Raw genomic sequence first — 17770 nt, 5'->3', positions numbered from 1 at the left:
TACAATTCTCCTTTAAGGGGACGTGGCAAGGGGTGTGTCCTATGCCTGCATACTTTTGCTGATAGATGTCCCTCATTCCCATCTGAAAAAATTGGGAGGTATGGCATACAAAGCGCTGGGCCTTCCTCCTCCTTCAGAGATCAAAGCACATTCAACGAGGGGTATGGCAGCATCCTGGGCATACACGAAGGTCGCCCCTGAGGTAGTTTGCAGAGCAGCAAGCTGGAGCGTGCCCAACACCTTTCATTAGGCATTACAGGCTTAATATGGCTTGTCCGCCTGAGGAAACGTTTGGCTCTGCGGTTATTACGGCGGCTGTTGCCCATTAAAAATTTTGAGTAGCATTGCATTGAGGGTTTGGCTTATTTTTTATTCTTTGTCTTCCCTCCTTTCTTAATATTGCTTGGTACATTCCATAGTAGGCTGACATGGGGAGGTCCAGGAATAAGGAAAATTGTTATCCATACTTACCGTAATTTTCCGTTCCTGGATCCTCCCCATGTCAGCTGGAGGATTCCCACCCAGTTTATCTGTCGCGAGGCGGGGCTTTTTTGAACACTGGTGTGGGCAGACAGCTGCCCTTTTATGGGTTAGAAAAGAGGTGGTCCTGGAGAGGTCAGAGGGGGCGGAGCTGACCCATAGTAGGCTGACATGGGGAGGATCCAGGAAAGGAAAATGACGGTAAGTATGGATAACAATTTTCCTTAATATATATATATAGATATATATATCTATATATATATATATGTGCATATGCTGTATGTAATTGAGCATATGTATATATCTCAGTATCTGTATGCATTTGAGTGTATATGCATGTTATTAACTGAACATATTTCTATATCTGAGTATGTAATTTACTAATATATACAATACGTATAGAATAGTGTGTTAATTGCTTTTAGGTTTATGTATATATGGGAAGGATTATTAAAGGTTAAGTTCAACTTTTGGAAAAAAAAAAATTTAAATGCCCCATTTTTTTTGCAGGTAAAAAATATGCAAATATTTTTTTTCTAAGAAATCTGTGAATAAATGGCCCAGCCTTGTGGACGCACACCATCATGGGGGGGGGGGGGTATTGGGTGGAGAGGGAGGGGTGGATGCTGAACATGTTACATGTTTGGTGTGGGAAGGATTTGTGCTAGGTGATGGAATTTGGGCTTAGAGGAAGGATTGGATTTGGAGGATTTGTGCTGGGGAGGTGGCATTTGTAGGGGAAGGGATTGTGCAAGGAGGGGGATTTTTTTTATGGGGGGGGGGTTGTACTAGGAGATAGAATGTGGGGGAGCTACAGCTGCTGATTAGCATTTTCTTGACAGGGTCTAGTGCTGCTGTCGGAATCCAATAGGGAGATTCCTCCATCTACATTACTTCATTTGCTTGGATCGAGTTAATTTTTTTTTTTTCGTTCAGCCCACTGGCTGAATGAGAAGTAACTGTGTATGGCCAGCTTAACAGACTCCTGCACTCTTCACACTATTATACATTACATACTTCTGACCAAAGTGATCATTGTCTCCACAGTTGCTGGTTGCTAATCAGTCCCTGACTATTTTAATGACGGTCTTCTTTAAGGTAGGCTCAAAGAGTTAGCTGTCTGTTTATATTCAGTGCACATAAAATCGTATGTAATGGTAGCGTTTCATATTTTTAAAAATGATAGTGCTGATGGGTATGCATATCTGTGAGACTATTTCTTGTCACAAAGCAAACAAAGCCTATTTTATGAGTTCACAAAGGTTTGATTGATTAAACCATACTCCTTTAAGTCCATTCACTGTTCTCTGTAATTGGGCCAGCACCCGATGTGCATGCCACATTACTGCTTGAAGCGGAAGTAAACCAATCCATAAAACAGTTACCTTTCCGGCACGTGCCGGAAATGTAACACTCCCATTGGTTGCGCTCTCAACCAAACTGTCAAACCATCCAATGGCTGGTGTCATAACTGATCACATGTGCAGCATCATGGCAGTTGTAGATTAAACAGAGTCCAAGATGGCGGCTCCCTTGACTGAAAACGATAGGGGGGTTTACTTCCACTTTAAGTTTGGGTGCCCCAGGTCTTGTATAGTTCTAGCAAGACCCCTGTATTGTACCCAGGCCATCCACAATGACCACCAACCCCATAAGGTACACAATACTCCACTCCTGGGTTGATTTAACCTAACATTTAAACAGATTGCAAAGTACTCATTGAAATTTTTTTAGAAGCATTGTCCATCTCACTACCCCCCTGTCCACTCCCACTCCAATGTCTTTAACAATCCTATTGTCTAACTAAAAAAAAATGCCGTGCGCCAGTAGTGTTCGGGTTTGGCTTGAAGAAAAGGTGGCAACCCTATATACACATGGTATACAGAGATGGTATACACAGATAGTATATACACAGATGGTATACAGAGATGGTATACACAGATGGTATATACACATGTTATACATAGATGGTATATATAGATGGTATATGGATGGGGTATACAGATGGTATATGGATGGGGTATACAGATAGTATATACAGATGGTATATACACATGTTATACAGAGATGGTATATACAAATGGTATACAGAGATGGTGTATACAGTAGGGCTGAGGAAAAAATCTATTTAAATCTTGATTCAAGTTGAGAGGTCAAATCGATTCAAAATTTCAGCAAATCGATTTTTTTAGAGTTTTTTTTTTTTTTCACCAGGACCGGCGCTGACCCCGCGAAGCCGCGGAGTCGCCTAAAAACTCCTGCCCGCAGCTCCTCAGGACTGGCGCGGTGTCCAAAAAGAAAAAAACTCGATTTGAATCGTGAATCAAGTTTTTTTTTTTTTTTGTTTTTTTTTTTAAATCGCAGATTTTTTTTTTTTTGGAGAAAATCGCCCAGCTCTAATATACAGATGGTATACAGATGGTATATACACATGTTATACACAGATGGTGTACACAGATGGTATACAGAACGCCCCCCAGAGATGTAATTTCCTGCTTGTGTGATTGGCTCAATGATATTCCTAGAAGTCTGCACTAAGATAAGTCAGATTTGAGCATCCCCTGCAACAGAAATGTGATTTTTGGTGGGATACTCTCAGAGGTTGGGGTCACACTTGCGCACATTTCGGCTCTCAGGAGGGTCCGGTGCGTCTCTATTCACCGTTTCAGGTCAGATTTCACCCCAAATTTTTGGCTGAAAAGGACCTTAAAAGGATCCAAAAGACGCACAGGACCCCCCCGGGTGCAATTCCCACTGGAGCCGCTGCAGAGATATGTGAACCGGCTCCTGCTATGCGAATTGGAAAAAAGGGAAATCACGTCTAAAGGGATGCAGACCCTGCCAATTTCCCTGGGCCACTTGTAACTGCACATCAATGGCCCTTGGATAAATAGAATGTACCAGTATGGCAGGAGCAATGTCTCATTTAGCTTCATGGAATGTTGGTGCAGGTCGGCCAGTGCTATATTTTTACTGGCCGGTCTGGATATGTGAAGATCGCAGCCATCAGAGGAGGCAAATAAGGACCTGTTGAGGCGGGGGGGGGGGTTTGTATTGGGGAACATGCGGGAATTCATAGTAAAAAGTGAACAAGTTGTTTATTGGACGGCTAGTTGAACACTTGTGACAATAATTAATCATCATTATAGGAAATACCAGGTGAAAGGGTTACAAAGCGTTGTAGAGTAAGGAACAATTAAGCCGCGTACACCCGGCCGGACTTCCCGACAGAAAAAGTCCGATGGGAGCTTTTGGTCGGACATTCCGACCGTGTGTATGGCCCATTGGACTTTTTCTGTCGGCATTTCCCGACGAACTCAGATATAGAACATGTTCTAAATCTTTCCGTCGCAAATGCCAATGGAGTTTAGCCCGTTGGCAAGTCCGCCCGTGTGTACGCAGCATAAGAGGAGCTTACTTTCATTAGTGAGTCTCAATCATGGATGTTTGCGGAATAAAGCGGAAGGGTAATAAATGATTATTTGGCTTGTAGGGAAAGGTACATTGATAGGAAGATGCAAGCTGAGTTCGGTCTTCTCTTTGGCAAGCTCTTAGCATGAAGTAATATCAGATTTGTCCACCACGTGGCGAAGAAGTCCATGTAATCGTGCAGCCACTTCACATTATTATCATCCTGCAGATTTTGGTGTTTATAGAGCGGAGTTAAATTGTTTAAATATTTTTGTACTTTTTGTGTTACCCAATAAGCACCAATAATGGTGGAAAAACTTCAAAAGAATTTATTAAGCACTTTAGTGATATCACAAGAGAATTGCAGGTATACTAGGCTATTTTTATTGCAAATAGTCATTGAAGTCAAATATGATATCAGGAGAAAGCTTTTGGCTGTGCCTAAATTTTTTACATTATTAATGACAAATTAATATAAAAGAAGCGTCCCCTAGGTGCCTTTTAGAACAGCATTGGCTGAAATATTCACCTTCTCTCTGGCATTGTCCTTGGTAGTAATTGTTTTATTCCACTAGATGTCCTCAGTCTTCCAGGTTGAATGACTCCCACTCTCCCAGCGTACTTCAGTCCAGAAGACTGAGGACATACTTTGAGTACAGGGTATCATGGACTCTTAGGCTCTATTCACACTAATGCGTTTTTTTGATGCATTTTGCAGAAATGCAGGGACATTTTTTAACATGGGTTCCTATGGAGCATGTTCACATTAATACATTTTTCTGCCTCTGCGTTTTTGGAAAGGGTCGGGGACTTTTTTTCCCCACAAAATGCAGTGTTTTGCATGTAATGGAATTCAATGGACCCGCATCCAAAACACGATTTTACCGTGATTTTGGTGCGATTTACGTTTTGCGTTTTTTTTATTTCTTTTTTTTACACTGTATGTAGTTGGTTGCTAAGGAGGGGGCTGGGAAGCTGGCCGCCGCGTCCACAACTGATGAGTCATCAGCTGTCAGCTGGCTTCCCGCTGAATGTAAAAAAAAAAATGCCGGCTAAAAAAAAAAATTGTGAAAAAAAACTGCGTGGGGTCCCCCCAGCTCCATACCAGGCCCTTGGGTCTAGTATGGATTTGGAGGGGACCCTCATGCCCAAATTTTTTTTAAAAATTGCGTGGGGGTCCCCCAAAATCCATACCAGACCCTTACCTAGCATGCAGCCCGGCAGGTCAGGAAAAGGAGGGGACGAGCGAGCGCCCCCCCTCTCCTGAACCATAACAGGCCGCATGCCCTCAATATGGGGGGATGGGTGCTTTGGAGCGGGAGGCGCTCTGCGCCCCCCCACCCCAAAGCACCTTGCCCCCATGTTGATGGGGACAAGGGCCTCTTCCCGACAACCCTTGCCCGGTGGTTGTCGGGGTCTGCGGGTGGGGGGGCTTATTGGAATCTGGAAGCCCCCTTTCACAAGGGGGACCCCAGATCCTGCCCCCCCCCATGTGAATGAGTATGGGGTGCATTGTACCCCTACCCATTCACTAAAAAAAAAAAAAATACAGTAGACAGTTTTTGACAAGTCTTTTATTAAAAAATCTTCTCCGCTTCTTCCTCCGGTCCTCCTCCATCTTCTCCCGCATCTTCATACTCCGTTCTTCTCCTTCTCCCCCTGCTTCTTCTTCCGCTCTTCTTCTGTCTTCTTTGTCCGGTGTTCTTCTTCCTCTGGCGCCGCTCCCGCCGCCGACCCTCCTCCAATGCTGCATCCCGCTGATCTGTGGGCGCCGATGTGCCGCATTTCTTAAATAATATTGGGGGCGTGGCAATCGGAGAAAGAAGCGGAGAAGATTTTTAATAAAAGACTTGTCAAAAACTGTCTACTGTATTTTTTAACACTACACTACTTTTTTTTTTTAGTGAATGGGTAGGGGTACAATGTACCCCATACTCATTCACATGGGGGGGCGGGATCTGGGGGCCCCCTTGTTAAAGGGGGCTTCCAGATTCCGATAAGCCCCCTGCCCGCAGACCCCGACAACCACAGAGCAAGGGTTGTCGGGAAGAGGCCCTTGTCCCCATCAACATGGGGCCAAGGTGCTTTGGGGTGGGGGGGGAGAGCCCCCCTTGCCCCAAAGCACCCATCCCCCTATGTTGAGGGCATGCGGCCTGGTATGTTTCAGGAGGGGGGGGGGGGCTCGCTCGGCCCCTCCCTTTCCTGACCTGCTGGGCTGCATGCTCGGATAAGGGTCTGATATGGATTTTGGGGGGACCCCACGCCATTTTTTTTTATTTTGGCATGGGGGTCCCCTCCGAATCCATACTAGACCCAAGGGCCTGGTATGGACCTGGAGGGGGGACCCCACGCTGTTTTTTTTTCACGATTTTTTTTTAGCCGGCAATTTTTTTTACATTCAGCAGGAAGCCCGCTGACATCTGATGACTCATCGGTTGTCATGGACGCAGCGGCCGGCTTCCCGGCACCCTCCTTAGCAACCAGCTGTATACAGTGTAAAAAAGAAAATGCAAATTGCGTCAAAATCGTGGAAAACGCATGTCCAAAAACGCGGCAAGCACCGCAAAAAGCACTGCAGAAACGCTAAAAAGCAACATGCACAGATGTGAATCGAGCCTAAGGCCTGGTTCACACCCATGTAGGTTGCAGTTTGCATATTCCAGGTGCAGTTTACTTTTTTCAATACACGTTTTTGATCCATTGAAATCTTTGGAACCAAAAACCAGAAATAAGTCCCATAGGAAACCATGTTAAATGTACTGTAGTGTGTTTATGCAAAACTGAAAATGCACTAAAAAAATGCATAGGTGTGAACCAGGCCTGAGTGTAATGATGCAGAAAGCGGCACTGCTCTTTCCATTATTGAGGACTGCCCACCGCTGGAGAAGGAAGTGAGGAAGAAAACCTGGCTTGTCATGTGACTAGCCTAAAGACATAAAAATTTGAAAAAAAGCAAAAATTACATCTGTGGGTCATCTCCAGGAAAATCTGGTGGGCCATCCCAGAGATGAGCTTAAAGGAGTTGTAAAGGCAGAAGATTTTTTATCTTAATGCACTGTATGCTATCCTCCTCTAATACTTACCTGATCCCCATCTCTCTCCAGCGATGTCCACGAGTGTCTAAGCCATCCGGGACACTCCTCCCGATTGGCTGAGACACAGCAGCAGCGTCATTGCCTCCCGTGGCTGTCAATCAAAGTCAGTCAGCCAATCGGGGCTCCGTGTCTGAATGGATACACAGAGCTCTGACTCGGCTCAGGTGCCCCCCCATAGGAAGCTGCTGGCTGAGGGGGCACGTGATAGGAGGGAGGGGCCAGGAGCTGCAATGAAGGACCCCAGAAGAGGAGGATCCGGGCTGCTCTGTGCAAAACCAACTGCACAGAGGAGGTAAGTATAACATGTTTATTATTTAAAAAATAATAAAAAAATAAAATGAGACGTTACAATCACTTTAAATCAATGATAAGATGGCTACAAGAGCATATTAGTGAATTATGGTGGACAGCACTTGTGAGAGAACTGTAAGTACCTCGGCCTTGTCAAATGTACCAGCAATAAACTGGGACCAGGCCAGGAAATTACTAGTTCAATGCTGGTAGAAAAGGAAGAGGAAGAAATTAGACTTTACATGAGGCATGATGCAATGAAGAACGTATAACCATGATTTAATTTGTCATAATGACAAATAATTCATAATATAATAAGACACAATGTACTATATTAATAATTAGCAATACATAATATAATCCTAAAGAATTAATGTTTTAGACATAATAATAATGATAAAGTATTTAATAAATGTTCAACAGACATGATTGGTACAATATATACAGTATAAATAATGCCAAACATAATGTGGACATGATTACCAGAGTATACCCACATAAACTCATACATCAATGATAAAAAACATTTACATATACAGATTAAAAATTCATACTTAAAGCAAGCTTGTCTTGGCACCCTATGTCGGAAACGACACGTTTCGTGGCATACAGCCTCTCATCAGAAGTTAGATGCATAGTTATACTAGAATGACAATAAATTCATAAAGAAAGTGATTCTAAATTCAGAAGTTTTTTTTTTAATACATTTTATGCATTAAGATTAAAAAAAAAAAAAACTTCTGTGTGCAGCAGCCCCCCTCACCCCCCCAATACCTGAGCCCCATTTCGATCCAGCAATGCTGCATGAGAGCCTCAGCTGTCCAGGACCCTCCCTCCTGATTGGCTGAGTCAATCAAAGTCAGTGAGCAAATGAGGAGAGTGAGGGGGCAGGGCCGAGCCGCGGCTCCGTATCTGAATCGACACACAGAGCAGCGGCTCAGCTCGGGTGCCCCCATAGCAAGCTGTTTGCTGGAGGGGCCAGGAGCCCCTCCAGCAAACAGCCCTATAAAGAAGGAATCAGTATACATATATTTTTTTTAAGCCGTTCCGATCCCACGCTGAGCTGTCAGCGGCGGATTCGCTGTGGAGGAGGGTGCAGAGGACATATCCAACAACAGAAGCTCCATAGTAAGTCTATGGGTGACGTCACTCATTCATTTCCCTGTGTCCTCTGCATGTCAGATTTTTTTTCCCCCACCATCTGTGTCCCATTGCGGAGATTTCCCTTCACTTCCTGTCCCATAGCCAAACAGGAAGTGAGAGGAAATCGCTGTAAATTAAGGGAATTCCTTGGGGACCCCCAGATCACCAGATCTAGTGTCTCCATTGGAAGATTTCCCCTCTTTTACTTTTCTGGGGACAATGCAAAATTTGGGATTTTCTTTTAATGGTAAACAGGACAAATAGAGAGGGGGAATGTCCTTAACGGAGGCACAGACAGCAATAAAAAACTGATAGATGTTCTAACCCATCGACACTCTTTTTTTTGTTTTTGTTTTTTTGAAAATTCTTTTTATTGAGTTGTTTAAAAAATAAAACTAAAAAGTTACATAATACAGCCTCTGGGGATACCCCGGCTGAGGTAACAACCAATAAAACAATCCTATACATTTATACTTATCTATAGAACTTCTATAAGTGAAACTACTCGTGTCATTTAGATTGAGAGGACAGGGGGAGGATAGTGTGTCATGCATTTCAGGTGACCACATCGGGTCAAGAGCTGCTGAGGTTGAGGATAACGCCTTTAGGAGAACCTTCAGATAATGGCAAAGTTAGGTCTTCACTGCTACAAGACTTATAGCTGAACCCATCGCCACTCTATCCAAAACAACAACAACAAAAAAACTTTGCCTTTAGTTATACTTTTAGACTGTAAATGGTAAAAAGATGGCTTCCCTCCAAAAATTTTTGTATTTAAAAAAAAATACTATGGTACTACTCCAGCGCTGCCCCCCCTGTCTGGTGAATGAGCGCAGGTTTTTATTAATGTTAGGTTTTCAAGTGGATCCAAAAACAAGTCGCAGGTAGGAGCCAAGAAACTGACCCCCCCCCCCCCCATATATAGCTCTACTTCATATTAGGAAGAAGGATCACAGCTTTGGATCTGCTGGAATGAAGCAGTATAAGACAGATTGCCATCCAATCTATGGCGCTCGGCTGCAAGGCATATCGCATCTCTCAGCGGTAGCATTTATTAAGCAATGATTTCCACATCTCTGATAAATATATCATCACAAGGAGCCAGCGGAGAGGCCAGGAGAACACTACACTGGAGACACTTAGAAGTGAAATATGACAGAGCGCCCAGGGCCTCCTGTATAAAAACATTAAAAAAAAAATGTAAAAAATAAAATAAAAATATGAAGGGCTCATTTTCACAGGTATTCTGGTTGCATGAATGAGTGGTTTCTTCATGCAGCTGAAGCCGCTTGTTAGGCTTGGTGACTGTCACCTAGGCTGTACGGGGCCCCATGACTTCTAACAGCAGCCCTGCTTAAAACTACATGTCCCATCATCCCTAGACTACAAGTCCCATCATGCCTAGTGCCTGTGTACATGCATGCCCCAGTCCTTCACATAAGTTGGTGTCACATTTACTCCCAACAGAGGCAGCAACCTCCCACCGGCATGTAGGCCTCCCCAGCAGCACATTCAACAGGGTTGCTCCAGGGTAGTGGTCCTCAACCTCAGTCCTCAAGTACCCCCATACAGGCCATGTTTTCAGGTTTTCCTTTACTTTGCACAGCTGCTTTAAATCAATATTAATGACATGGTATTGATAAGAGCTATTTTATCTAAGGGAAGTTCCCAAAACATGGCCCGTTGGGGGTACTTGAGGACTGAGGTTGAGAACCTCTGCTCCAGAGGAGCCTGCAAGCCAAGGAAGACACCTTAAAACTGGGAACGGGAGCAGAAGTCAGGGAAACCGGGATGGAATGCTGGGGTAGGCAATCTTTAAAGTTGAGGGAGCTGCACATCGTGTTAAAAATAGTTCAAGTTAAAAAATAAAACAATTGGCATTTAATATCACTTTAAAAACAGCAGGTTTCCAGTGTACAGGTAGAATTTTTCAGCTTTTCTTCATTCAGCAACACTTAGTTGTAATTCTTGTGATCCGAAAAGCTTGAAGCGTTGTCCTTCGAAGACCTTGCTGAAATTCAGCGAGGGCAGAGTTGCCTCCAGGTCCGTCATGATCACTACGTACCCCTGGAGGAGGAGAGGAAACCGAGGTCAGGCTTTCAACATTCTGCTGCACATGCTGTATTCAAGTATTGTCGGTAATAAAACTGGTGAGTGTGGTTAGGCTCGTTCACATGTGCTGCCCCTCTGAAAAGTGACCCCATGGTGGATTACTTTTCAGAGGTCATTGAGAGGTGGTGAGGTCGCAATATGCACTTGATTTAACCCTGTATGTGATTTGCTGGAGCCGTGATTGGCTGGAGCCGAGCATGTCTGAACATTTATTCGTTCACGGCACAGGGCTCGGAAGGAAGGACACCCGTGATGTCACTGGCTGCATGTAATGTAATGTTTACTTCCTGTTTAATTCCGGCTCCAGGCTGGAGAGGAGACAAGCTTGCTGCCAGTGCCTTTTCATTTTTAACCTCCAGGGGGAGTTTTTAAAAAATTTTGCCCAATTTTGGGGTTTAAAGTTTGTCCAACTGGAACTGTTTTTCTAAGTCTTGGAAGGTGCAGGGAAGGATTACCACCCCTGTAAGGTTTTTACTTCCAGGGCCCTATTTGAAATATTTGCCCTCAGTGATAGCAGTGTTAGGAAAAACTCTCCAACTGCAACACAGTCTGCAATAAAAGCCTCTTTCACACGTGTGGGCGAGAAGCCGTAAAAATAAGTGATAAAAGGGTAAGTTCATCTTTACAGAAAACCTGAACCTACACTGGACCCCCTCCCCAACCCCCCCCCAGTCCCACTGTGCCTGAGGCTGGTGATCACCTGCTAGGAGACATCGGGTCGCCACTTTACCAGTGCAGGGATTTGAAATCCCCGTGGCTTAATTTCCTAAACGTACCTCGTAAAGGTATGTATAGGTGGCATTCTAATTGGTTGGCACCGTCACATGCATGGTGACCAATCAGCCCTTTTTTTTCAGCCTGTCAGCGGGGGGGGGGGGGGGGGGGAAGAGAGAAAGCCGCAGGGGATTTCAAATCCCTGGACTGGTAAAAGGATGACCCAATGATTCCTAATGGATGATCGCCGGCCTCAGGTACAGCGGGACTGGGGGGGGGGGAGAGGGTCCAGATTTATTGTAAAGGTGAACTTCCACATTATTGCCAGTGACTGTGTTAATACACATCGCCACGGATGTGGTGCAGTGAAATTTTGACAACCCGTTGCATTTGGCAGGTAGTACAAATGTTTAACATGACCTATTCAAGTGCATGTGACTGCGCCGATGCAGCGGGTGTCACTGGTTAACACAGACATTTAGTAGGCAACATGTTTCCTCTGAGCCGCCTGTAAAATGCCTCTGGAAGGCGATCAGAAGGTTGCTTTTCATAGAGAGGGAAAACACCGCAGTGCATGTAAAAGGAGCCCTTGGAGTAGGGTAAGGCAGTAGCAAGATTTTTGTGGCTCACTATGTCCCTGTTGCTGATTTTCCCTTACTTTTTTGCCTGATGTAACCATTGTCAGCAGGACAGGAAGTGAGGGGAAATCGAGTTGGAACAATTCTTATCTCAGACACTTTGATAAGGGAGACCTAAAGACTTTACCTGCATAACGCGAACCACAGGATTCTGGAGGCGGAGCATGTTCGGAGGCAGCGGAATGATATTCTTGAGGTGCCCTATAGATGGATTAAGCAGAAAGGTCAAATAAAGAGATTTTGGATGAATGGGATAATGCCAGCCACAAATATTAATTAAATATCGAAAAACCTTTTGCAAGATTTTTGTTAACATGTACATGTCTCCAAGATTTGTAATAGAGAACAGGCAGATGTGTGGCATGCAGGAAACTATCTTAAAGCATTCAGAAGGATAAAAAAAAAAAAAAATTAGGGGCCAACTCACCATTCAGGAATGGAAGCAGGATTTTCAGGGCAAAGTTCAGTGTTTTCTGTATGACATCCACCTGCAGACAAAAGGGGGAAAAATGCTTTCTAAGTAATTCTACAATGCACAACAGGGTCACAAATCTGTAAACAGTGTGCATTATCTACATTGACCCCACTTATACATTATCTACTTATGCATTATCTGCATTGTTCCCACTTATACAGACTCTTTATAGAAAAAATTACATGGCTGTTCATCTATCAAAACCTGTAAATCCATTCTGTGCGAATGGGGCAAAATCGAATATTCTCAGGCTATCTTCTCTGCGAATGGAAGAAAATACCACATTATAGCCACTAGATGGAGCTGAGTGGCTATAAAAGATAACTGTGCTCCTCCAATCCATCAAATGGCAATATGTCCCCCATTTACACCGTTCTTTTTCAGTGAAAAACATTCGATCAGCTGGGAACATTTTATTTTGTCCCATTCGCACAGAACGAACAATCAGTTTCAATGGATAAACAGCAATGCAAATTCGTTTTTTTTTAAATAAATACACCCATTAAATTGGATCTAAACTCAAAATTAAGCTCGGTAATTGAAGTTGTTTCTTTCCTCAGTTGATATAGTTATTTATTTTTTTTAGTCACTGGGGCAACAAAGTCTTGTAAAATATATTGCTTTTTTATTTACTCTTTTATGCTGTTTTATCTTTATTATTTTTGTACTTGTTGTGTATACTAAATCTGCATTATTGATCTCTGGCAGGCTGTTCGGACCCGGATCCCTCCACGATATGGTGCCCATGCTGTTTGAACAACTGAGTGTTACCTCCCTTTGCCTATATTAGATTTGTTTGAATTTTATGTTTTTCATTTATTTATTGTATTCATTTATTACACTGTTTGATTTAGCGCTGCACTCTTTTCCACCTCCCTTTTGCCTGTTGGATGATTTATTAAATTTGACTTTCATCCATATATTCATAGTGCCTATCATGTTCATTATTAATATCCTCTATATACACAATGTATGGTGATTACTATGACTATGGTTATTTAGAAGGTAACCTGATTTGTTTTGTGAGTATCTTTTAAATGTTTTTATGGGTTAGGGTTGTACTTATAAATGTTGTAATTTTGTACTTTGCTGCTTTTTTGCACTTCATTCAACTTTTTATGCAATAAAATTGATAAACTTGTCTTTTTATAAAGTATTTTTGTGGTTGCAGTGTAGTGTGGGGTCCTTTTCTCCAGCATGCAGAGGTGGTGCAGCTCCAATGTACAAAAGAGATTTCTATGTCTCTGCCGGGAAGACCGGAAAGGTCATTGGCAATCCAAAATGTTAATAGAGTCTTTAGGTGTCCCTATTGGAAGATTTACCCACACCTGTTGATACCCGGCATCGGTGACAACTATTAAAGTGGGGGGATTTTTCTCAGTTTTAGGGGGTTTCTTTCACTTCCTGCTGTGTCTTTAGCACAGGAAGTGAATGAAAATCTCCCCAAAGGGATACAAACAATAACAAATTGATGGGTGTTTATTTCCATTTGTTACTATATATATGAACGTCTTTAAAAGTGCAGTTTTTAGTTGTGCATACGTACATACACACACATATACAGTATATGTATACACACACACACATTATCACAAAGGCTCGACAAAGGGGTCCTGCATGGCCCTGGGATGTTGCACTTTAACTTGTGATGTGATGACCTAATAAACACTTGGACTTTATTTCAATGATCCTTGGTGAACTGGCAACATATATAGTGCCTTGAAAAAGTATTCATACACCTTGAAATTTTCCACATTTTGTCATATTACAACCAAAAACTTAAATGTATTTTATTGGGATTTTATGTGATACACCAACACAAAGTGGCACATAATTGTGAAGTGGAAGGAAAATGATAAATGGTTGTCCAAATGTTTTACAAATAAATATGTGAAAAGTGTGGTGTACATTTGTATTCAGCCCCCTTTACTCTGATACCCCTAACTAAAATCTAGTGGAACCAATTGCCTTCAGAAGTCACCTAATTAGTAAATAGAGTCCACCTGTGTGTAAATTAATCTCAGTATAAATACAGTTGTTCTGTGAAGCCCTCAGAGGTTTGTTAGAGAACCTTTAGTGAACAAACAGCATAATGAAGGCCAAGGAACACACCAGACAGGTCAGGGATAAAGTTTAAAGCAGGGTTAGGTTATAAAAAAAAATATCCCAGGCTTTGAACATCTCACAGAGCTCTGTTCAATTCATCATCTGAAAAATGAGAAGAGTATGGCACAACTGCAAACCTACCATGACATGGCCGTCCACCTAAACTGACAGGCCGGGCAAGGAGAGCATTCAGAGAAGCAGCCAAGAGGCCCATGGTAACTCTGGAGGAGCTGCAGAGATCCACAGCTCAGGTGGGAGAATCTGTCCACAGGACAACTATTAGTCGTGTTCTCCACAAATCTGACCTTTATGGAAGAGTGGCAAGTAGAAAGCCATTGTTGAAAAAAAGGCATAAGAAGTCCCGTTTGCAGTTTGTGAGAAGCCATGTGGGGGACACAGCAAACATGTGGAAGAAGGTGCTCTGGTCAGATGAGACCAAAATTGAACTTTTTGGCCTAAAAGCAAAACGCTATGTGTGGCAGAAAACTAACACTGCACATCACCCTGAACACACCATCCCCACCGTGAAACATGGTGATGGCAGCATCATGTTGTGGGGATGCTTTTCTTGCCATGTGACAGCTGTATATCGATTTGAAAAAAAAAAAGGTATTTACAAGATATTTAGAAGGTATTAAAAAGGTATTTTTTTTTTATATTAAAATAATTACAGTGCCATCATCCATATACAGAAATATAAGGGACAATGTAAATTAAATAATGTGTGTTTAGTGTCACTTTAAATTAGGCTACTCACTACTAGCCACATTAGGCTTATATATTTGTTTGTGGCCCCTACTTTTATTAAAATAGGGGAATAAACACATGAGCTACTAAACAGAGGGGAATAGCTATATATTGACGCTTGATGTTCCAAATGCTTCCTGCTAAACCCCTGAGCCTAAATAAAAATATTCTAAGTCCCACTTATTACCTGCCATGCTACAGCAACTCATCATAAATGTAATCATAGACCAAATGAACGTTCAAGATCCTATGATGCCTATGGGCAGGCTTGATCTACTAGGGGCTGGCTGCCAAAACTCTAGGCCAGAGCCTATAAACAGAAAAAAAGATTCCTACTTTTTACCCACCTGGGAAGGACAGGTCGGTTTAAAAGTTTTTTCATGTATGTTACAGACCCTAGACCAAATGAACATCCAAGGATCCTCTGGGGCTGGCTCAATGATTTAGAAACTAGCCTATGACTGGGGAAAAAGTTTGGAGTTGCAGGTTTGAATTTTGGTTCATCTATTTTCATTATTTAGGGGTAACTGCTCACATTTCATTTACTAAGTCTTGATTTAGTTAGCAGCCAACCAAAGTGCTGGTTGGCTCAGGAGTTTAGTGGACAGCCCATGAGCCAACAGAGATTCTGGAATTGTAGGTTCAAATCCAATTTCCTCTATTGGAATTTGTGACGATACTTAACTGCAGAAATAGGAGAACGAACATATGAGTTAGTGAGCGGAGGTGAGTAGCTCAGAGGATAAGAGTGTTGACCCAGGGCGCCGTAGACCCGAGTTCAAATCCATGGAAGAGCTGCAGACCCCAAGGGTGATATTCTATGAATGTGCTGTAGATTCCAAGGACAAGTACAAGGAAGCACAGTGGACTCCGAGCTCAAATCCCTGAGTGAAAGCTTGGAGGCCATGGACAACCCACCAGCCTGCTCCAGTCCCAGGTCCCCACAGGCCTGTAACATGTGTGGGCATTACATTAGGTTGTGGACACCCTGCCTCTTCAGTCCGCAATCTGTGACATCACTGCAACATATATAATTAGAATGGGCTGTCTTACTGGGGCAGCCCATATCAAAAGTAAGGACTTAGGTTTTTTTCCCTCACCCCAGGTACTGAATAGTACCTGAACCTCTTGATGGTAGGATAGGGTAGAGGGTCTGAAACAGTTCCCACTACTCAATCACACCATCAAGGGATTCAGGCACTGCACAGCACCCAGGACACACAAGGCTTTCCCTCAGTGGGATTTGAACTCAGGTCTCCAGCAAACCAGTCAGAGCTCTTACCTCTGAGCTACCACCCATGTTCAAGGATTGAGGTCCTCGTTCTTCTATTTCAGGATTAGGTAGCATAAATAAAAAAATAAATAAAGAGAACTTAAAAAGAAAACTGCGCTATTTTTTTCACTCCATCCCAGGTAGTTCTGCCCAAAAATCAACTTTTGCCAAAATGACTGCGCTGATCTCTAACCCTCTAAGCCAGATCCCTCTGGCTTACAGACTTCGGAGCTGAACTCCAGCAAGTAACAAAATATCTAAAACCAAACCTTTTTTTTTTTTTTTTTTTTTTTGATAGAGTGCAGAAAAGTTAGAACCTCCATCAGGGTTTTCCCCACTGGGGAGATTTACCCCTCTATTTGTCCTGGTGAGCATTGTCTCCAGAAAGCGATGGTAAAATCCCAAATGTTTGAGTTGTCACAGGAAAAGGGAGTGAGAGTAATCCTCTTCTGTTGACAACTAAGGGCCCAATCACACTTTTGAGTAGCTGTAATTCATGCATTACTTACACATAATATGTGCGTTAGTCCATTATGGTACCATTTATTTTGAATAACACTCCAATGCACTAAGGGATTTTTTTTGGCGGGGGGTTGGGGGGATTGTGCTGAGAGAGGGGGTGGGGTGTGAGCGGGGTTTGGGCTAGAAGTGGGGATTTGGGAGCAAGGGAATTTGTGCTAGGAGGGGGGATTTGAGTGACATTTGGGAACAGGGGGGTTGTGCTAGGAATGAGGATTGGGGGGGGGGGGGCTATGCTAGGAGAGGGGATTAGGGGTATTGGAGCGGGGTTTGTGCTAGGGGTTGAGATTTAGGAGCAAGGGAGTTTGTGCTAGAAGGGGGGATTTGAAGGGGTTATGCTAACAGAGGGGATTGGGGGGGTTGGAGCAGGATTTGAGAGCAAGGGATCTGTGCTGGGGGGAGGGGGGTGCTAGAAGTGGGTATTTGTGCTAGAAGGGAGGAAATTTGGGAGGGGGTGCTCGGAGGGGGAATTTGGAGGGAGGAGATTTACAATCTAAGATCACTGTAATCTGCTGCACATTGTAGGGCTTGTTCACACCAGGTGTCGTGAGGTCTCACTTGTCAAATCACATTTTACAGTTGCATGTAAGTGCCATTATTTCTTAATGACACCCACTCGCATCTGTGGACAAAAATAAAAAAAAGGGGGAAAACATGACTTAACTAGTATGTAAAGAGCTGGCTCACCCTAAATTGAAGGGATGGGGTTTCCTGGAGCCACAAGGAACTATAGGCAAAAAGGTGATGACCCCGGTAAGAAAACCGG

The 17770-nt window shown here is 43.3% G+C and overlaps 1 protein-coding gene across 2 annotated transcripts in view; it reads right to left on the bottom strand.

Moving 5' to 3' along the window:
- Window positions 1-7665: 7665 nt before the first annotated feature.
- LOC141113944 (bactericidal permeability-increasing protein-like) overlaps window positions 7666-17770 on the bottom strand; it is a 75769-nt gene continuing 65664 nt past the window's right edge. For both annotated transcript variants that reach the window (XM_073607316.1, XM_073607317.1), the window contains exons 15-17: window positions 12312-12372; window positions 12012-12085; window positions 7666-10487 (exon numbers count right to left, since the gene is read on the bottom strand). In XM_073607316.1, the coding sequence (XP_073463417.1) occupies window positions 10362-10487; window positions 12012-12085; window positions 12312-12372 (261 nt within the window). In that variant the 3' untranslated portion in view covers window positions 7666-10361. The remainder of the gene's footprint in view (window positions 10488-12011; window positions 12086-12311; window positions 12373-17770) is intronic.

Source organism: Aquarana catesbeiana, linkage group LG12 (assembly GCF_042186555.1).
Source record: "Aquarana catesbeiana isolate 2022-GZ linkage group LG12, ASM4218655v1, whole genome shotgun sequence".
Lineage (NCBI taxonomy): Eukaryota > Metazoa > Chordata > Amphibia > Anura > Ranidae > Aquarana > Aquarana catesbeiana.
This window is presented reverse-complemented; position numbering and strand designations above follow the sequence as displayed.